At 37.4% G+C, this 22341-nt stretch overlaps 1 protein-coding gene across 25 annotated transcripts in view; it reads left to right on the top strand.

Annotated features, from left to right (window-relative positions):
* LOC144318534 (uncharacterized) overlaps positions 1–17105 on the top strand; it is a 49851-nt gene extending 32746 nt beyond the window's left edge. For 14 of the 25 annotated variants that reach the window (XR_013384527.1, XR_013384530.1, XR_013384529.1 and 11 more), the window contains 2 exons: positions 6345–6449; positions 16930–17105. Coding sequence is in view for 6 of the 25 variants with exons in the window: in XM_077905564.1 (XP_077761690.1) it covers positions 6345–6406 (62 nt within the window). In the remaining 19 variants the exon portion in view is untranslated. Of the gene's footprint in view, positions 1–6344; positions 6450–15280; positions 15336–16929 lie in introns of all 25 variants that reach the window. The other 11 variants (XR_013384532.1, XR_013384534.1, XR_013384528.1 and 8 more) reach the window with 3 other exon arrangements.
* The last annotated feature ends 5236 nt before the right edge of the window (positions 17106–22341 follow it).

Genomic DNA, 22341 nt, shown 5'->3' with positions numbered 1-22341 from the left:
AATCTCTATAAATTCTTCTGTGATTTATACACTACAATAATCATAATCTCTATGGTTAACAATTATTCAGTGCTTGTTATGTGCCAGATATTATGGTAATTATTTCACACACATGTAACTCTAGTGATGTTTTGTTGAGGCAGAGATGTATATGTTGTGTTTCTTAGATGAGAGAAATGAAATTTGGAGAGATCAGGTGAGTGTCCCAAGATCTCTGCAGCTTAGTTTGTGAAGGAAGTATGTTTTTGAGTTCAAGTTCACTTGATTCCAAAGCTTTGATCTTGGCAACTAGTCAGAAATAAGCAGAAGAAAGCTGATGGGAGTCTAATGCGTGACTATTTACAAGTAATACTATTCTTTTATGTATTTCTTTTTTTTTTAAAGGGGATGTATATTTTTTAAATAAATTATTTTATTCATGAGAGACAGAGAGAGAGAGAGAGAGAGGCAGAGACACAGGCAAAAGGAGAAGCAGGCTCCATGCAGGGAGCCTGATGTGGGACTTGATCCCCGGACTCCAGGATCACGCCCTGGGCCAAAGGCAGATGCTAAACCACTGAACCACCCATGGATCCCCTCTTTTATGTATTTCTGTGAGCATTTGATTAACATAAGCAACATGGATTTAGTAAGTTATTTACCTCTGTTTTTTCTCTGAAAGCTTTTCCATATGACCCTTTCTGCTTGTGAGGGTTACTGGGAGTGAATAATATCCTCTGAGGTTATTTAAGCACTTTGTTGCCATGGAGTCTGTAAGAATGCCCAGATTAAGAGAAATCGGGATGGGTGAAAATAGTTGCTGCTACATAAATTAAATCACTCAGTCACTCATTAATTCAACAAAATGTCAAGAAACTATTATATTCCAAGTAAAACTTTAGATTAAACACATACACACACACACACACACACACACACACACACCAGCATGCATTCTCTGTCCTTTACAAACTCATACTCTAGTGTGTATGGCAAGAGAAGAATGGATTAAGTATGTAAAATAATGATTGCAATAAGATACATCTCAAAAGAAAAACATGAAAAAAAGTACTCTGTGCACACTCAGGAGAGAGTGTTTCACTGGTTAGAGTTTCAAGGAATTATTCTAGAGAAAGTTATAGTTGAGTGTGAGATGGAGTTCCTCAGCTGACATGGACAGGTGAGAGGTGATGGGCGTTCCAGAAAGAGGAAATATATGCAAAAGAGTCTGGAGCCTGTTAGTTGGGTGTGGCTGAAATGTAAGGATCAAAATACCCACCCACTTATGCACACCTTGGACTGTTCTAGACAAAAGACCCCATCTGCCATGACCTGTTTCCCTGTCTCTGTCACCGTCTCTCAGTTTAATTAACAGAATTGGCTCATGTAATTGTGGGATTGTAGGAGCTGATAATTCTAAAATCTATGTCCAGTAGGTCAGCAGTCTAGAAATTCAGGTAGGATTTAATGTTACAGTATTAATCCAGAATCTGCAAGGTGAGTCTCTATGTTGCAGTCTTGATGGCAAATTGCTTCTTTCATGAGAAACCTTGGTCTATGATGTTTAGGCCTTCGGTTGACTGGATGAAGCTCAGCCACATTACGGAAAGTTATCTGTTTCACTCAAAGGCTATTGATTATAAATCTTACTCACTTCTGAAAAATATCTTCAGGGCAACATTTAGACTGCTGTTTGACTAAACACTGGGCTGCATAGCCTAGCCAAGTTGGCACATAAATTAACCATCACCCCTGCTAAAGAAGAACCAGCTTCTTCCTCTTCTATGTGTTGTTGCCTTTTTTCTTGCTAATACTAAGCCCAAATCTTATATAGATACAGAGCACGGATCACTTCCTTGAAGCCCAGATGGACGGGGAATCTAGGAAATATAATCTTTAGCTTTCCAGTCTTTAGAGAACTAGGAAGGCAAACTAGAAGTGATTTAAAATGGGTGTTAAATAAGTCAACTAAGCTCACTTTCTGCTACTTAGCATCCATTCAAACTTTTAAAACAAGAACAGGAACAATAAAAGCAAGAGCAATAGGCGTGCCTGGGTCCCTCAGTTGGCTAAGCATCTGCCTTTGGCTCAGGTCATGATCCTGGGATCCTGGGATTGAGCCCCACATTGGGCTCCCTCATCAATGAGGAGTCTGCTTCTACCCCTCCCCCCACTCACGTTCTTGCTCTCTCTCCCTCAAGTAAATAATTTTTTTTTAAAGCAAGAACAACATGCTTAATGTAATTCAACTATCTTTTTTTGTTTGTTTGTTTATTTTGAGAGAGAGAGCATGCGAGTGCATGAGAATGGGGGGAGGGACGAAGGCAGGGGGAGAAAGGATCTCAAGCTCACTTTGCTGAGCACTGAGCCTGAGGCAGGGCCCCCTTCATGATCATGAGATTGTGACCTGAGCCAAAATCAAAAGTCAGACACCTAACCCACTGAGCCACCCAGGCACCCCAACTATCCTTTGCTCAAATGAAAACTCACTTATTCTCTCTTTGAAGGGAAAGTCTCAAATTTCATCTGTTTCTGCATTTCTTTCTGGGTAATGTTCATTTCTACTTTGGGTTAGTTCATTTCTACACCTCGGTATTTTGTAAGCTGTAGAATAAATTATGATGTTATCAGCAAAGAATTTATCCTATATAAATTCCTACATAAATTACTAGGTGGAAGTTATATAGGAAAAAACAGGATTTCTCTCCTCTTTTTTTAAGGAAGGACTACTACACATAGTTGTCATTCATTTTGCAGCTTTTAATGAGCCTTTTTTAAAAAAGATTTTATTTATTTATTCATGAGACAACAGAGAGAGCGAGCGAGAGAGAAGCAGAGACACAGGCAGAGGGAGAGACAGGCTCCATGCAGGGAGCCTGATGCAGGACTCGATCCCAGGTCTCCAGGATCATGCCCTGGGGTGAAGGTGGCGCTAAACCGCTGAGCCACTGAGCCACCCAGGCTGCCCTTAATGAGCCTTTTGTTAATATTTGTAACTGGTCATGGTCCAAATTTATTATTTGTAACATCCTCCATCACTAGCCATTCTTTTTTTTTTTAAAGATTTATTTTTTTGTTTATGATAGACATAGAGAGAGAGAGAGAGAGGGAGAGAGAGGCAGAGACACAGTAGAAGGGAGAAGCAGGCTCCATGCCAGGAGCCCAACGTGGGACTTGATCCTGGGACTCCAGGATCATGCCCTGGGCCAAAGGCAAGCGCTAAACCGCTGAGCCATCCGGGGATCCCCATCACTAGCCATTCTTAAGTTAGATAACTATTCATGAATTTCTGGCCTTTCTTATTTCTAATATAATCATTCTAATGTAATTACTTCATTAAAAAGTGAAGTCTTTTTAATACTACTTTTTTTAATCAAATGAGTTTTGATATATAACATTTCCATCATTGTTTATCCCAAAGTATTTTTTTAAGATTTTATTTATTTATTCATGAGAGACACAGAAAGAAAGAGGCAGAGACACAGGCAGAGGGAAGAGAAGCAGGCTCCCTGCAAGGAGCCCGATGAGGGACTCGATCCCAGGACTTCAGGATCATGCCCTGGGCTGAAGGCAGGTGCTAAACCGCCAAGCCACCTGGGCTGCTCTATCCCAGAGTATTTTTAAATATCTGTGAACATTTTTTTCACCCATAACATATTTAGACCCAATTTTTAAAAATTTTCCAAGTATATGGGAGTTTTCATTTATGTTTTTGATGCTGATTAATTGCACTGTGGTTACAGAATATGGTTGATAGTATATATTAAAATTTTTTGTATTGTATTGTATTATACTATATTATACTATTATACATTTTTTAAAAAAAGATTTTATTTATTTATTTATTTAGAGAGAAAGTGTGAGCAGGGGGGCGGGGCAGAGGGAGAGGAAGAGAGAATCCCAAGCAGACGCTGCATTAAGCATGGAGCCTGACACCAGGCCCGATCTCATGACCCTGAGATCATGACCTGAACTCAAATTAAGAGTCAGATGCTTAACTGACTGAGTCACTCTATTATATTGTTATACATATAAATGATAACTGAGAGAAGCATGTTGAAAATGTTCACTATGATCATGAATTTTTCAAATTTTCCCATAGCTCACCCAACTTTTGATTTGCATATTTTGCAAATTGTTATATCTTCTTAGTGAATTTAGACTTTTATCATTATGCAGTCACCGTCTGTATTTATCTTAGTGGTTTTCTATTGTTTTGCTTTCCTAACATCTGTTCTATATACCTATGTAGCTTCTTTCTTATGGGGAATCCATTCTTCCTATACCACCATTCTCAGTGCTAACTTGCATTTTTTCCTATAAAATTTTTTTTCTGTACTCTTAAGAATTCAACTTGCTTTAGTGTGCTTTACTGCTATTTGCAATGCTTTTATTTCCCTGTGGGTATTATTTTGGTCTTTAGTTGGTTTTCTCAGTTCTACAGTCTTCCGAATTCTTTTGTTTCTTCATCTCATCTTTGAAGTCTCTCATTGAATTCCTGTTGTTTTTTATATTCTTCTATTGTAGAAGGCGCTTGTAGGGAAAGTTCTTTTTTTTGGCTATGATTACTTCCTTATGAGGCTCTATATTCATCCTTTAAATAATATGTTTCTTTAATTTTACTGTCTCTTTTGTGTGTGTGCTGATGTTTTTAAAATTGAGGCTCTGCCATGTATTTTTTTGTTACTCATTTATAACACAACAGTTTTTTTAATATATTCCTTCAGCTTTGATATAAAGTGAATGTTTGTTCCTCTTCTTGTAACTGCCTATGCCAATTTGGGGCTCCTATCTATGTTTTCTGGCAGAAAGGTTCAAGCTTCCTATCTTTTTCTAATGTAGAATGCAGCCCTGAACTTTGGCTTCAACAGAATATCAGGACCAAGTCTATATTTTTTGTATTTCCATCTTTTCTCTTCAAGCTCTATTTTGCCCCCCTATAATTCAGAGAGGGGGAATTTATTTATTTATGTGTTCTATTCCTGGAGTTTCTAGGGAGTGGGATAGAGCAGAGAGATATCTTACTCAGAGATCTTTGCATCCTCGTGTCCTACTCATAATCCTTTGCTCACCCACCAGACTTTAACTTCTTTTCAGATTTTCTCATACTTACTTTTTCTTTTGCTTTTTTAAAAATAATAAATTTATTTTTTATTGGTGTTCAATTTGCCAACATACAGAATAACACCCAGTGCTCATTCCATCAAGTGCCCCCCTCAGTGCCCGTCACCCATTCACCCCCACCCCCTGCCCTCCTCCCCTTTTCTTTTGCTTTGTTAATTAATTACCTTTTATCTTGAACTTTCCCCTATAATAAGGTCATTATGACAGCCTCTGATAGATGTTTGCCTTATTAAGGGAATACTTAATAAAACTACATTGTAGATGACTGCAAGTAAAATTTTTGAGTGTTCCCGTGGTCATTTGTCTGGGTTTTTCGCATAGCCTTTCCTGGTTTCCTACAAATTGACTGGAGGTTTATTTTAGATGAGTTTCTTAGGGTGTGGTCTGTTTGTCTTTTTCCTTTGTTTATAACTTTTCTCTGAGGGGAGGTAAGGTTAGGAGCCTTTGAGTTATCTTGATCTTTGGCTATCTTTTTCAAGGATTTTTGCCTGAGTTGGTATTCCTTTTTTTAAAAAGTTGAAGCTGACATGCCAATTTCCTCTTTGTAGGGTCTGTTGTTACTAGCAGTTCCCTAAGATTTGGGAGAAATAGAAAAATTGTTATCTGGCCTCACCTTCCTTCTTACTTTGATATTGCTTAGGATTTTTAAACATGAGGTGGCTTTGCTATTTATCCCAATCAGAAAATATTAATAATCTGGTTCAGCAGCAAGTGGTCATTTATCTGAAGTATGCAAGTTGCAATTCCATTTGGTGGCACAGAGGAGATGAACCCAAGGTACTGATGTGTGGTTATGTTTTCCAATAGCATTATGATGCTACTGGGAACTAACTACATGTCTGGGTAAAAAGACAATTTATTAACATTCAACATTAACCTTTGCTTTAAGAGAAATACACATCAATTTATCATGTTTTTTCAACAGACACCCTAGTAACTGGAAGAGAAAAAAATTACATTATATTATACTGGACTATCAGAAATAAAAGGTAATCTGAGGATTTTAAGTGATGTAAGTGACTATAGAGATATTCATGCACCCAGGGACAATCAAGTTTTCCTCAAATTATACATAATAAAACTGAGAGAAACGAAGCATACATGAAGTCTTGAGAAGATTCCAGTAGGAAAACTGGCGCTGATTTTTTTTCTAGATGCTAAATTCTTTGCCCTTAAATTGCTGTTCTATTTGTGAGTAATCTATTTTTTTTAATCTTTGTCCATATATCCACGGATCCAAGCCAGTGAACAGCTTTATACGATTCAACTCACTCTATTTGAAGTGAGAAATGGAAACAAGTAGAGAAGCTGAGTTGAAGAGCCAAAGAAATATGAAATAAATACTTGTAAGTAATTCAGTAAGTCTCAGGTCTAAGTATAATTCCTTTTTCGTATTTTAAAAAGTAAAGTTTTAAAAGATAGAATAAACATGGAAAATTCAAATGGATAATTACTAGCAGTAAAAGAAAATGAGTCATAGTCATTGGAAATATTAAACTTTATATTCTTATACTATCTTGATTATTAAAGGTCTACTTTCCAACCTCTTGTCTCATCCTCCTCATACTTAGAAAAGGTGGACAGACAAGAGAAAAAATATGTGTGATGTTCTTTCTTCCTTAACGGTAGCTGCCTTGCACCCTTAAGCCTCTACTTGTTAGAACACTACACATCTGTGCCACTACACATCCATGAGGAGCTCAGTCTCCTTCAGACTCTTTCCCACTCCCAATCTTTTTTTTTTTTTAATTTTTATTTATTTATTTATGATAGTCACAGAGAGAGAGAAAGGCAGAGACATAGGCAGAGGGAGAAGCAGGCTCCATGCACCGGGAGCCCGACGTGGGATTCGATCCCAGGTCTCCAGGATCGCGCCCTGGGCCAAAGGCAGGCGCTAAACCACTGCACCACCCAGGGATCCCCCCACTCCCAATCTAAATACAAACATATTCTAAATTCTCAGTGCCATCTGGGACCCTTGCTGTATCACATTGTATATCATATTTCTGTCTCTACTATTTCTGCCCAAATTTATTTAAGCTGTAAAATATAATAGAGTAAACATTAAAGACAGCCTGGAAGTGACAAAATAAGGAAAATAATGTCATAATATCAACATCCTTTATACTCTTGTGGACCATACTCAACAAAAGAAGCTCAGACTTCCTAGAGTCTTTTTCCTGTAATTATGTCCATCGTCTTCAGGGTCTTAGTTCCACCCCTCCCAACCCCAGCCTGTCCCTGAGAACACTGTTTTCCACACAAACTTCCCACTTGGTGACTGTTTTCTTCTACACTGGCCCTATTAGAGGCAGGATAGTTATTCTTGTTTCTCTACCTCTAGCCCATTGCTCCTTTGCCTCTAAAGAAACCCAACCAACAAACAGCAAACACTTTACCTGTTCAAACGTCCCTTTCCAGCTTCTGCCTCAGATCTCTGTTTTCTTTTACTGAAAATTTCTTGGAAGTTTTGTTTTCCCTGCTTCTATCAGTTCATGTCTCACTCTGAGAAAACCATGGTACAAGCTTTCATAGGTGGTATGAAGCTGCTGTCATCAAAGTCAGCCTCTCTCTGACTTTCTGTAGCCAAATCAATAGTCAAGTCCGATTTCTCATCTTGCTCTGTTTTTGTTTCATTAGACAAGTTGAGCTCTCCCTCCTTCTTGAAACCTTTTTTTCACTAGCTTGCAGAAATTTCAGCTCTCGAGGTTCTCATCCTATCCCACCAGTCTTTTTCCATCTGCTTTTCGAGCTCCTATTTCTCTTCTCAAATTCTAGGTTTTTGGAGTGCTCCGATGATTTAGAATTTTTCTTCTTTCTAAATTCATTCCCTAGTTGATCACATGCAGACACTCGACTTTGAATATCATCCACTTGCCAATCATTCCCAACTTCATGTTTCTAGACAGCCCTCTCTCCCAAATTTCTGACTCCTGTGTTTTAACTGTCCACTCCATATCACGCACTCATCTCAAAACAGAGATCTTGATTATTTCCAAAAAAACTCTCGTACTATTTTCATCTTTGTAAATGTCACTTCTCTTTCTCCATTGCTCAGGCATCTCCCACATCCCTCTTCCCATCCATCAGCAAACTCTGTTGGCTCTACCTTCAGACTGTATCCTGACTCCTATCATTTCTCACTAAATCCACAACTACTGTCTTACTTCAATCCATTATCGTTTTCTCTCCTGGACTATTGAAATACTTTCCTGACTCACTCCTCTGCTTTCAACTTTATTTCCCTGATGTTTTTTTCTTCTCATGGAAACCAGAGTGATACTTCTAACATGGAATTCACACCATGTCACTGCTGAATCTTCAGTGCCTAGAATACTTTCTGGCACATAGTTGACATTCAACAAATATTTGTTGAATGAATGAAAAAGAAATGTTCTTTGGGAAAAGGGGCTAATATAATAGTTAGCTCCAACATATATGTATATTTTAGTTCCTTTAGTAGTCCAGTCTCATTACCAACCTCCTTGCTGAATTTTTTGGACATTATTCACCTTCTATCATCTTCCTTACCAATCGATAGATTAGTGTCCCATATGTCATAGTGAGAGTAAACTTGTTGGTTTACCACAATCTACAGCTTGGGTGTTGATGTCTTTCCTCTTGTTCTCTACTATCCACTAAGGTTATTCACTGACAAGAACCAATTCATTAAAATAAGAAGCTTATATTCTCCTGATACTTCAAATTACTTTTCAGGAAACAACATATTTATGCTACAACTCAAGGTATCAGGCAGGTAGAGGTTATAATGTAAATCTAAATGCACTAGGTGGGATCACAGAAGGTTGGTTGAAGGGACTTACAGACCAGTGAGAGAGCTTGTGTTGTTCTTCAAATCATACAATGTACTTAATGCACCAATGTGGAGCAGCCTTAACCTTGACATTCATTATACAGAAATGTAGATATTGCAGGAGATTAGCATTCAGATTGAGTTTGGTAGTATGTCATTTTTTCTAAAGTGCATTTACTATAAAGTATGAAAAACCAAGGTTTTTTTTTTTTTTTTTCCTGGTAAAACTAAATTTCTGTAATCAATCCACTGACTAGTTAATTAACAAGAACAGAATTAAGCTCCCAGGCCATGAAGCATTTAATTTGCCTTGGAATCCTAATCTAGCTAAATGCCAAGTCCCGGGGGAAAGACACTATCTTACCGCATTTTACCTTTGGTAAACTGGAATTTGAAAGAATAAGAGAAGCCCAGAAAGAATAAGTAGGTTTTGGCCCAAGCATACCTTTGGCAAGGTTGAGCCATATGCTTACATTTAACAATCTCAATTAATCACTAAGAAAAAGAAAGATTTAGGAAATAGCAATTTATATATTTGAAAGTCCTCTTCTATATAATGTAAGGCAAAACCAAATTAGTAAAAACACTGATGCAGGTTTGTCTCAGTATTTTCCTGTGACCTTGTTGTAATGAATGAGAAAAAATAATAGAAAGCTGTTACCTTTTCACCAAATCTATTTTAAGATCATAAACTACTTCACTATATAAGAGAAAAGCAAAACACTTTTTATTGCAAAAGTATGGTGCCAAGATTTTATGGCTCCAGGGTCATCATCCTGAAGAAAATTCAGTCACAAAAAGAGCAGACAATTTACAGTCTATAATTAGCACTCCTCCCTTTACTTTTGGCTTTGTCTGATGCCAGGTGGCCCGTGGTTAACCATGCCAGGTCTCATACTCGGAGAGGAGAAGAGTCAAGGCTAGTGTTCTGTGCGGTACCAACAGTAGCTTCCACTAAATTTCATTTGGGATGCCAACTTTAAATGTTGCTGAACTTTATGCCAATTCAGTGACATTTAAAAGGCTTGCTTTGTTTTAATACCTCTCATTTTCTTTGAGTCACAGTAGAGAGTGACATATTTGCTTACCAAGTGAAGGTGAATGGCAGTTCATGCCAATTAGAAATTTATTTAGGGAATTTGAAGTCTTTCAAAATCTACCATTCCTTGCCTAAAAAGATCCATTTCAATCCAGTGGCAGAAATCATGAATACAATCAATTATTGAAAAGAAAAGGAGCATGATGCTTAAAATGTATAGAGAAATACTAAAATAAGGGGAATCTGTGCTAAGGTAAAGCATTGCTCCCAAGGCCCAGACCCAGCTCTGAACAGGGTTATTATTAGTGAGCATAGTTTTAAGGCCCAACACTCCTTACTCACAATCTGGCAGAGACGAACAATGACCAGGACAAGAGAAACAGGGAAGGAGATAGTGGATTGGAATTAGTAAAGGCAACAGGTAGATGAATATTAAACCACATACTTGTTTGTGCAGAAAGTAAAGCTCAAATAAAAACTATGGAAATGAAGCACTATTTTGCCATGAACAGAAACTGAATGTTGAATTTATCCTTACCAAATGTAAGATAGCAAAAGGACAGCTCAAGAACAGACTGAAACATAATTTGATTTTAAAAAGTGAACACAGGTCTCTTTCTTTGAGCTCAGATCCTACCCATGCCAAGGAAAATGATCTCCCCTATTTCAAGCCTCATACAGAAAGGGACCAGAAGATTGTATTTATAGGTTAGCTTTGATTCTGTGAAAGAAAGCTTCCTTTAAGGAAAGAATAAACAAATGGTCCATCAAAGAGAATTTTGTTTGCTTCCCTGAAGATTCCAAGTACAAAAAGGATGGGATATTTTTGTGTCCCTGAGGGAATCAGAACAGCTTTATTGGTGTTTGCACGTGGGTCTTTGAAGTAGGCAACAATCATATGATATTCTTTCCATCTTTCGCATGGGAAAGCTCTGGCTGTAAGAGTTAATGGGCCTCTGAACTTCAACAATAGTCTAATGTTTATGCCACTACAAGGACCTACTGATATAAAAAGTTCTAGATTAGAATCTTAAACTCAAAGATTTTGTTGCCTTGGCATGCGGTACTTCAAATACTATTTAAAGATGCAGATGATGAAAGCGTTTGGGTCTTTTGTTGGACATATGTCTTGAAAGGCTGAAATTGGAATTAATTTCAAATTTGAAAGATGACTTAATTTTATCTGGGCTTTCCCCCAAACAACTTCTAGCATGAGTGTTATAAATGTGCACAGAGTCTTCAGCATGAATAAAAGATTATCATCTTTTGGCCCATGGGAAAAGTAAGAGTTTTGAGTATATTTATGTATATTCTAGATGCCTAAGGTTATATGCTAAAGAAAGAATACATTAAGATGTAGTAAGGTGTCTTTAAGGACATTAGGTTGGTGCCGAAGAAGGTGGAGCTATACTGTATCCACAAATTGCTGAAAGTCTGAGCCAATTCTTGCTTTGAATACTTTCCTAGTTAGTGATTTTGGTGATACTGACACTACATAGATGGAAACTTTATTTCCCCTCCTCTGAACTGCAAATCCACCTTCTACCACTGCTAAGTATGTTGTTTTAGACAACTTAAGGTGTCTTGGCTTCCTTATTCCTGAACAAAGATGAGACCAGTTATCCTAGGGTGTTGTTTGAAGATTAAATGAGAAAATATGTGTGTAGCAGGATATGAAGCTAAGACTTGCATAGGATTTTATGTGCGTAGGCAACACTACTTCATCACCTCACTTCACCTCAGTTAGATGTTTGCATTCTATGTAGTCTAATTTACTGGTCTGAAAATGTCCAAGGCTTGGTTATATCCTATCCTTTGCATAGGACCCCTCAGGCTGCTGAGAAAGAGTTTAAAACTTGCCTGTTAGCTACAATTTAGTTGGGCATATGTAGACTCAAATGATTTACATGAGGGAAGGGAGATAAAAGTCTTGTGATGAAGTAGCAGACCATCATAACAGGGTCTTTTAGCAAAAGTCCCCATGAATGAGGCTGACATCTTAGGGTTTAGGTCAGATGCCCTGCATGTGTACTGAGCAAGCTCCACCTTGGTTCCAGGGAGAGATGTAGGGCAGGCACCAGGAATATGTGGATATTTGGTGTGGAACAAGGGTGCAGTGGATTCACTAGTAAGCAAGTATCAACTTATGGCTGCAGATGTGGCTGCAGGCAATGGTGCACAGACTGACAAAGGCAGCAGTGAGTGCAGAGCCATAAGCATCACTTGACTTGCCTACCCTCCTTAGAGACTCCAAGAGTGGTATAAAACTGGGGAGAGGTGGCTGGGATGTATCATTAAGAGGTTGCAAGGGAAAACTATTTAAAATGACTGGGCTTAGCATTCCACGGTGGCTCTCATTCGGACTACTCGTGGAAGAGTCACTGCGAGGTCCTGGTGATAATTGTGGAAAGACCACTTGGAAAAATCTCTAGAGTTCTTTTAGCATCATGGTTTGGCATTTCCTTAAATGTGGCCCTGTTTGTTTCACTAACCACTGAAGCCTGAGACATGCAGTTTAGAGGCATATAAAAAACACAGCAGGGAGACTGGCATATAATAAGCAGTTAAGAAACAGAGGTTGCTATTATTATTGTTGTTGTTGTCACTTCTTTAATGCTAGCACTGTCCATTATCTACTATTTCTGTCAACAGAACTCAATTAAAATGTGACAAATAAAAGCTTAAAAAATATGTTACAGATCACTCCTAAGACCTGTATATCTCTTCTGTAGGAATCCGAAATGCTAAAGTTACTTCACAGAAAGTATTCTATGGAAAATGAGTTCAGAATCAATGAAAAATGCAGACATGAGTACATCCAATACTTACCATTCTAGTTCATGCTCGTTCCCTCTGTGGCATCTGTCAGCATTTCTTTAATGCAACCATTACTTTTCTATTATTACTGCCAATGACATCCCATTTCTATGATCATCACCGCTGCGATGCTGGTCCTGCCTCTGTACCGGGTGTGGGAAGGTTTGCTGAGCTGTGGCGGCCCTGTAGAATGAGGAGTGGTCCCTCTCCTCATCATTTATAGTCTCACTTGCAGAATTTGTGCTTCCTGTCTGCTCTGAGTGATTAGAGGTTCTGGTTCTCAGGACACTGAGGGTGATACTTCTAACCAGGGGGCATAATAAAGGGTCCCCTAAAATCCAAGCTATGGCCTGGGGACCCTAAACCCCGCCCTTACCAGAAAGTATCAAGCAAATAAATTGGGTACTCCAATGGCAGATAATGGGAGTCACTATGATGTCCCTTGGTACTTCTAGGCCTGGTGAAAACAGCAAATGGGCTACTCCACCACCACAGCCCTGACAAGGAGTTTATATGTAGGAGTTCAGACACTTTAATTGTGAAGCAGGTTGGAATTACCCCACGGGGGCAGCAGATCTAGACTAGAAGTGCTGTCTGAGTCTGATCATAACCTAGAACAGGTGGAGAGAGGTAATCAGTATAAATTACAGCCTCAACAAATATATCAGTGCAACAGGGATTGTAGTACATACAACCAATCTTCCTATTGTCTTTTTTTTTTCCAAAATAAATTGTGACAGCTATCTTTTTTAAATGTCTGTGGTAGGACCGAGGTTTGAGTACATTTAGTTTGGATCATGAGTGTTTTAAGTGCTGGGCGGGAGCAGAAGATGTCAGTTGACATTTATGTTTCCCTGGCACTAGCTCTATACACATTGATGGCTGCAGACATCTGTCAGCAATCTGCCTGAGTACTTTCGCTGGTTGTAGGAATGTGCTTGGCTTGTGTGGGGTATGCTGGAAATGACTGGAAGTTAACATCCCTGGGAGTGGTCCTCAACCAGTGATGGATGGAGTTGGTAGAGAAACTTCATAGTTTTCTCATCTCTCAGGTAGAACAACGCTGAGGGGTGTTCTGTAGAACACCCAGGGGACCCTCAAAGAGTGATCTTCAATTCTCACAATGGCAAACTCTTCAGTAATGTACCTTCTCTTGGCTTTGTTCCTTTCCCTGTCTTGCTTTCTCACTCCCCTTTGGTGCTTCTGGGAATCATTTCCCCAGGAAATTATTTTCATACAGTTCTTTACTTCAGGGAACTCAACCCAAGACAAGTAACAAAGCAAGTCAGAGTTCTGACCCTCCTACCACTTACAGTCTAGTAGAAGAGAAGGATATTAGTCAGATAATTACATCATAATTATAAAATTACAATTGTGACAGGACGGCACATTAAAACACTGAGTGTGTGTGTGCGTATGTGTACACTAGACTTAGGAAGGGTCTTCCCTGAGGAAGGGATCTTTGAGCTGATAGGTACCTGCTACAATTTCCTCATATATGAAATAACTATATATTTTAATAGTGATTAGAATAGCCTCTGATGTATGCTAAGCACAATACAAGTGTTAGGTATTATTAACATTATTATGATCTTCTCATATATCATCCGTGAAAATTGATGAATTTTAAGATGGATTGTTGTCCAGGGGCTTTCATTACGTTTTGGCATATACAGCATATAGCTGTTGCTTTTCTGTCTTCTTCTTTTTTCTTAGAAAGGGAAGAGAGGGGGTGGGGCAGAGGGAGAAAGAGAGGGAATCTTTTCCCCAGGAAATTATTTTCATACAGTTCTTTACTTCAGGGAACTCAACCCAAGACAAGTGACAAAGCAAGTCAAAAAAAGATTCCCCTTTTTTTTTGGAGTTCAATTTGCTAACATATAGCATAACACCCAATGCTCATCCCACCAAGTATCTAATCTGTGCCTGTCACCCAGTCACCCCGTCACCCCAAACACCTACCCACCTCCCTTTCCACTAGCCCTTGTTCGTTTCCCAGAGTTAGGTGTTGGTGAGAGGGAATCTTTTTTTTTTTTAATAAATAAATCTTTTTCTTTTTAATGTTTATTTATTTATGATAGTCACAGAGAGAGAGAGAGAGAGAGAGAGAGAGAAAGGCAGAGACATAGGCAGAGGGAGAAGCAGGCTCCATGCACCGGGAGCCCGACGTGGGATTTGATCCCGGGCCTCCAGGATCGCGCCCCGGGCCAAAGGCAGGCACTAAACCACTGCGCCACCCAGGGATCCCGAGAGAGGGAATCTTAAGCAGACTCCACAGTCACCATCAAGGTGACTCAGGGCTCGATCTCATGACCCTGAGATCATGACCTAAACCAAAATCAAGAGTTGGACACTCAACCGATTGAGCCACCCAGCACTTGCTTTAACAGCCAGTGCAGGGGAAGGCAGTATGGTAGGGGGTCTGGAATCAAATACAGGCATCAGTGCTCGCCTCTGAGTAACCTTGAGCAAGTTACTTCACTTCCATTTTATCTTCTCTGTAATAGTACCTACTTCATGGGGTGATTTTAGAAGAAATCAACTACTATCCATCAAAGACAGGTAGGTGGTGGCATATAGTATGCTTTGTATCAGCTGGAACTACCATGATAAGCACTTCTAGCCATCATTCTCATCAGCTGCTGCTTCTTCCATTGTGATCCTATTTATTATAATATTTTGATAAGCATCTAAGATAATACTTTGGAATAACTTTTACCTTTGGAAGAGCCCTTAACATAGAAAGCCCTGCAGAAATGTAGTCACCTTCACTACTCTGCCGCAAATTTTATATTTTCTACGACCTTAATGTCTTTAGATTAGGGACATTGCAGTGCTACTGCTGCATTATTATTGCAATAAGGACCTCATCAAAATGACTTTTATTTTGTATCTCTGTGAGTGACATAATCATTCTGAAGCGAATTGTCACATTGCTAAGAACATCTCAGGTATTTTATGCTTTTCTCTCTGGCTTCAATGATTTTATCATAATTATAGCAAAATACCACATATTTAGCTCATGAGCATAAAACTCTGTGTTCTCATACAATTATCTTTCAAGGACAGATTCTAATGTTTCAGATAGAAGAAACTTTTTTTTTTTTTTACTTGCAGCAACCTATGTTTAAAAAAATTATGAGTACTCTTATAAAAAATTTTTATTGGGACACATTAAATTTTTGGCAAGCATTGTTTATTTATTGCAAGTATCTTTTTTTCCTTTAAACTCTGGCATAATATTGAGATATTGGGAAACAATTCCCCTTTTAGATCAGTTCTTACTTTTTTATGCCTTTAGTGCATTTCTTTGTGTATATACGCTTACTTCCTACATCGGCTTTTGAAGTTTCTTTAACTACAATCTGATTAAAGTTTTTCACTTTTAGATAAGTGATATATGAAACTGAAGATTGTTTCCTAATTAAGCTCTGCTCTATTAAACAACTTGGTATATATAATGCTTATACTATTATAAAATTTAGGTTATAAAAGATACATTACTAATATACCTTAACATGTTTCCTTTCATGTTGCAAAATATTCCTAATATATTTTGCTTAAGAAATTTTCTTATGTTGTTTGCCCCAACTTTTCAGCTTCAAAAGGAGATTTCTAAAATAAATTGATTTTGCTTTTGACATTTTGATAGTTTCTGCAACCCCTTTTGGTTCTAATATCTGTCTATGACACTTAACTGAAAATACTTTGAAGAAAGCATTGCTGAGTTTTTGTACTAACAGATGTGTATCTTGTTTGCTTTAATTTTCTTACACCGTATCTGATATGTTACTCCAAATCTTAAATGGTTCAATTCTTATAAAATGTGTGGTAACAATTCCTAGAAACATCTAATGCTTCTTTGGCATTATACTGTATCTCGAGTGGGGAGGAGGTATGGTACTCATTCTCTCTGTGGGAACTGTCGTAGAGTGTATCCTGAAGCATTGAGAGGTACAGAAACTGTCTCTTTTACTGTAAGGTTTCTGTGGTCTGTCCATATGGTATACATGACCGGATGTTAAAAGTAGAAAAATCCATGTGTCCTTTAAGTAACCTTTAAGCTTCAATATATGTAAATTCATTGGGTAGTCATTTCAGTATTAATTTTTGTGAAAAGACATTTTCAAAGATGAAATGTTAAATTCTATTTCAGATCAGCCTTGACGAATGAACATTTGCCATCGGTTCTGATGATAGAGAACACTACCTTGAATCCCAATGAAGGAAACATTATTCTCTAAAAATAATTACTTTCTTTTCATTAGTATACCTGTATTGTAAGAAAGCTGTGTTCAATTATCATTATAGTTTGAATACTGTCAGTAAAAATTTTATGAAAATTTGTCTTTTCTCTTGCTATGAGTGCTTACATAATATCTGTGATTTTACCTCTTGTCCTACAAAACCTAAAACACTTACTATCTGAACTTTTAAAGGAAAAAGCTTTATGACCTCTGCTTTAAGGAAATCATCATGGTTGTAGGAGGGGGAACGGACTTTAGGGAGGTGAGGAGTCAGGTTAAGGAGCAGTCCAGGGGAGAGAGAGGATGATGTTCAAAATTGAACAAGAGAGTCAAAGTGGTCCTCTGCCTAAAAAGAGAGTGCTGAGCCTTTTCCAAGTCTCTTTGGCAAGAGTGGGAGTGGGGTGAGAGTCATAGCCCCATGATCCAAAAAAGGGGTTTTAAAGCAACAACTAATAAAAATTCGGGCTGATGAATAGACAACACATACTAAATTGTTCTTTTAATCAAGTACTATTGGAAGAGTATGACATATATTAATTTATTCAATCTTCATAATAAAGCTATGTGGTAGGAACTATTTTGTCTTCGTTTTGTAGGTGAGGTGTCTGAGGTACAAAGAAATTTAAAACTTGCCGGATGTCATAGGAACAATGAATAGAGGCACCGGGATTTGAACTCAAACATTCTGGTACAAGTACTTAATCTTTAGTCACTACTACACTGTCTCTTCCATAAACAAGGGAGGCAGCTAGCTCAAGTCCTAGATGGCTCTCTGTGGAGGCATATGTTTGTTGTTCTGGCCCCTGTATCTAGTAGAACAGGGAGAGAGGAGGAGGGAAGAGATGGTAGAGAGCATTTTCAAAATTGGTGTGACAGGGATGGGGGGTGAAGTAGACTCTGTGGAAAGAAGCTGGGCTGTAGTTATCTTCTGAGTATGGCAGAGATATCTGCTGAGGTAGAGATCCAAATGGCAAGAGGTGAAGAGAAGGAACTGGAGGAGGAGGTTAAGCTGGCAACTATCTTTTATATCAGCAAACTGCACTGTGGAGACTACTATACATTCTCCTGAAGAAGCCACATGTGCCCTCGGTGGAAGGGGGTGGGTAGTACTAGGACATCTACCACACAGAGGACAATGATAACTCACAGAGGTGTTTAGTAACAAGAGTTTTTTTGTTTGTTTGTTTAAGAGAGGGATGAGGGGAGGGGCAAAAAGAGAGGGAGAGAGGATCTTAAGCAGGTTCCACACCCCCAGAGTGGGCTCCATCTCACAACCCTGAGATCATGACCTGAGCCAAAATCAAGAGTCAGATGCTTAGCTGACTGAGCCACCAGATGCCCCAAAAGATAATTTTTAAAAGGAGTCTCCTTTTTTTGAACATGTTTTCTATCCACCTCCAACAGTGAAAGTGATGTAATGGAAGCAAGACTGGGTTGGGAGTGGTGGGGGCTGCAAACTGGTGGTGTGGAGGGAGCAGAGACAGAACGAGGGCAAGAGAAGATAAGAAAGATAAGAACTAGCCTCCTTCTCACTTTAGTTCCTTCACATTGTTGCTGAACTGCTCAAACTGAGAGAGAGTCCAGATTTCTTTTCTACAATGGTATCACATACTCAGAGAATGAGAATCAATTTTACCATGGAATAATGCCAATAAATAGTTCTGGTTATACTGCGCTGTTGCAAAAGCATTTCATAAAACAAGTTGGGGCAGGACATGTTTGGTGTAGCATTGACTATATGTCAAGTCGCATAAATTCTCTTTGTAAATAAATTTACCATGATTTTGAAAACTCTGATGAAAAGTGGTGGCTCTATTCACTGTATACAATGTCGTTCCCCACCTCTACCTTCAATTTCAACCTGTGATGACCCCAAAGCGATGGAGACAAAGGTCAAGTGAAGTGAAACAGCCTGACCTATGCTAAAGAGCTGTTCACTCTGGAACCTGGGAGAACTGTGTCTGTGTAGGACTTGAAGAATTATTGCCAGTATTGTTATGCCACTGAATTTACTTGCCAAAGCAATAACATCAATAAAACTGGGAAAATTGGAGGTATCCTGTTAATATCCAAAAAAGCCAAACTTTCTCATCCTCAAATTTCATCCATTCAAACAATGTAAAAATATTGTGAATATTACAATCATCCATCTATTCAACAAAATTTTATTGAAATTTTATTATGTACCAGGCTCTATTTTAAACAGTGAAGTTTCAGCAGTGAAATAAAATGAAACAAAATTCCTTTCCTCCAAAGAGCTTGTATTTAGTGTAAATGGGTGTGGGTGGTTGGGGGTAAGGAGACAGAGAAGAGATAGACAATAAACAAAACATGCAAAGAGATTATATAATATGCCAAAAGATGATATGTATTTTGGGAGAAAAATAAAGCAAGGTTGGGAGATGAAGACTATATAAAGAAGTGGTTTGCAATTTTAAGTAAGGTTTTTCCAGGTAATACACGTATATGGCAGGATTACTTTGCACATAGCAAAATATCACACAAAGTCTACAGTTTCCATTGGTTGGGGGAATCACAATACATCATATAACATAATGAAGAATGTAGAATGTATCCTCCTCAAGCATCTCTGCATTCTGGTCCCTAACGTCTTCTAGTGAAGTGGTAAAACGATTTCATTGGAAGTGAATGTCCTTATAGTGCTTGTAAAGGATTTAAGGAAAGGTTTAGAATGGAAGACTAAGGTCAGATACATTTATCTCCATACTGTGTTTCAAAAGCATCCAAATACTAAAGCATTTATCCATCCATCTATTCATCCATCCAACCATTCATTCATCCTTCCCAAATTATTGATTATGTATCTTATCCCAGGTACAGTGAATAAGTACTGGGAACAATTATAGAGGTGTTCATGTTCTAGGGTGAGAAAGGGGCTAATAGGAGTAATTAGGGATTATATTCCTGAGATTTCATTTGATCCTCACTATACTATTTAAGGAAATTGTCTGAAAATTTTATTGGACATCAGAACAACAACAACAACAACAACAGCAAAAAAACAAACCCTTGAAAAATATATAAAAGTATATACCATCTTATATAGTGTGTGCAGATCTTAACTTTACTGGTAAAAGTAATGAGCCAGTACAGACTTCCACAGAAAATTTCATAGTGTGAGAAATATTGTAAAAATAAAACTTAAATGGAAAATAAGCAGTTGAAATACCCTCTAAATATTATTAATAATAAGAAGCATTCTAATTATTGTTATAATAGAAATGACTTTTGGGTAGAAATAGTTTTATTTCATTTAGTGGAATTTTCAAGATGTCCCTGACAGCTCCACATTAATATACCATTTTCAAATTTCTATACTTATAATCATTGTAATCTCCTTAAAAGTAAATATCCTAATTATAGAAATTTTAAATAAATACATCTCATACACATTCAAAAAATTCAGATAAAGTAATAGTTTCACTTGCCATCATTAGTTTATTTTTCTGTATATCTGTTACACATGTGTGTACATGAAGAATATTTAGTTTGGGTAACTAGTTTGTAAAATAAATGGTACTATACTGTGAGTACTGGTCTATAGCTTGCATTTTTCCCTTATAATCACACCTTGGAGATCCTTTCACATTGTCTAAATATTAATATATCTTATTCTGTTCAGGAACTGCATTGTATGACTTTACATAATCTTTTTTTGTTGTTGATGGGGATTTAGACTGCAATTTTCAAAGTCACAGACAATGCTACAAAGGATGTCGTATATGCCTTCATCCTCACACAGATAGGTATTTCTTTAGGGAAGGTATTAAACCGTACAACTGCTAGGTGGTAGGGTGGTTATATTTCAACTTCCAGTGGTACTTATGAATTATTCTCTAAAAGGACTGTGCCAATTCATACTCCTACCAATAGTGTGTGATAATATCAAATACCCCACAAATATAACATACCATAAAGTGACTTTCTAATTTCTGTAACTTTTAAATTGACTTGTATGAGCTCTGTATCTGCTGTGGGAAATAATCTTTGTCCCATTATAAAGACTGAAAAATATGCTTTTCTCATCTGTAGTTTATCTATTCTGCATATTAATCCCTTCTCTGTTATATAGGTTGAGAATACATTTCCCCAGTCTGCAGCTTTGTTTCCTAATTTTCACATCTTTTTAGAGTTGTGCAATCATTAATATTTATAAATAATATAAAATGTACAAATAATATAAAAAGTTTATGATATGTTAAGTGAAAAGGAATGCAAAAATATTTACTTTTAAAAAACTGTTTTAATTAATTCTTTATTTTATTTTACTTTTAAGCTTTAATTTTAATCACTCTATGCTCATCATAACAAGTGTACTCCTTAATTCCCATCATCTATTTCACTATCCCCCCACCCCTCTGGTAACCATCAGTTTGTTCTCTATGGTTAAGAGTCTATTTCTTGGCTTCTCTCTCTATATATATATTCTCTTTTTTCCCCTTGTTTGTTTGTTTTGTTTGTTAAATTCCACATTTGAGTGAAGTCATATGGCATTTGTCTCTCTCTGACTGACTTATTTAAAGTTTTAAATTCTGGTGTAGTCAAAATTATGAGATTTTTCTTTATGACTTTTGTGTTTTATATGTTGTTGTTAAAAGCATCTTCTGTCTCAAAGTTATAAATATGGATTCCTATTTTTCTTAAAATGTGTTTGAGGCTTTGACTTTTACCTTTACATTTTTAATCCAAGTGGGTTTGTTTTTTTGCAAATGGTATAAAATATTTGACTTAATTTTTCTTGCTCGATTTACTAAGAAAAATTCAGTATATGACTATCCTCTCCTCAGAGTTATTTTATTGCCACTATTGATTATTGCACAATTATCCATACATGGGTCTATTTCTGAACTCTATTCTATTACAAACCATTTGTCTCTTCCTGAATCAATACCATAATGTTTTAATTTCTATTTCCTTTTGATTTTACAGTGCCTGCCACTTGCATGTTAATATTAGCAAACTAAATGCCATGTTTCCCAGAAAGGATCCTGGCATAGAGTAGGAGTTAAATTGACATTTATTGAATTTTTTTCTTTAAATTCTAAGTTGCTTTTGGCAGACTAAAAAAAATGTATTTGATGATAAGAGAAATTGGCTTCTTTATTCTCGTTTCCTGAATCCCATCTTAAAAACTTTGGATTAAAGTAAACCTATTTTATGATTCTCCAAGGGTAGATGCTAGCAGGTCATGACTTCTGCATTTATAAATGTGTTTGCAGAAGGGTATAGTGGTCTGGAACCTCCAATAGCCCTTTTGGTTAAGGGTTTAAAGAAACTCCAGTTCTTCCTTTTGATTGTTG

The sequence above is a fragment of the Canis aureus genome, chromosome 8 (assembly GCF_053574225.1).
Source record: "Canis aureus isolate CA01 chromosome 8, VMU_Caureus_v.1.0, whole genome shotgun sequence".
NCBI classification, from domain to species: Eukaryota; Metazoa; Chordata; class Mammalia; order Carnivora; family Canidae; genus Canis; species Canis aureus.
The sequence above is the reverse complement of the archived record's forward strand: the minus strand, read 5'-3'. Positions and strand labels throughout refer to the sequence as shown.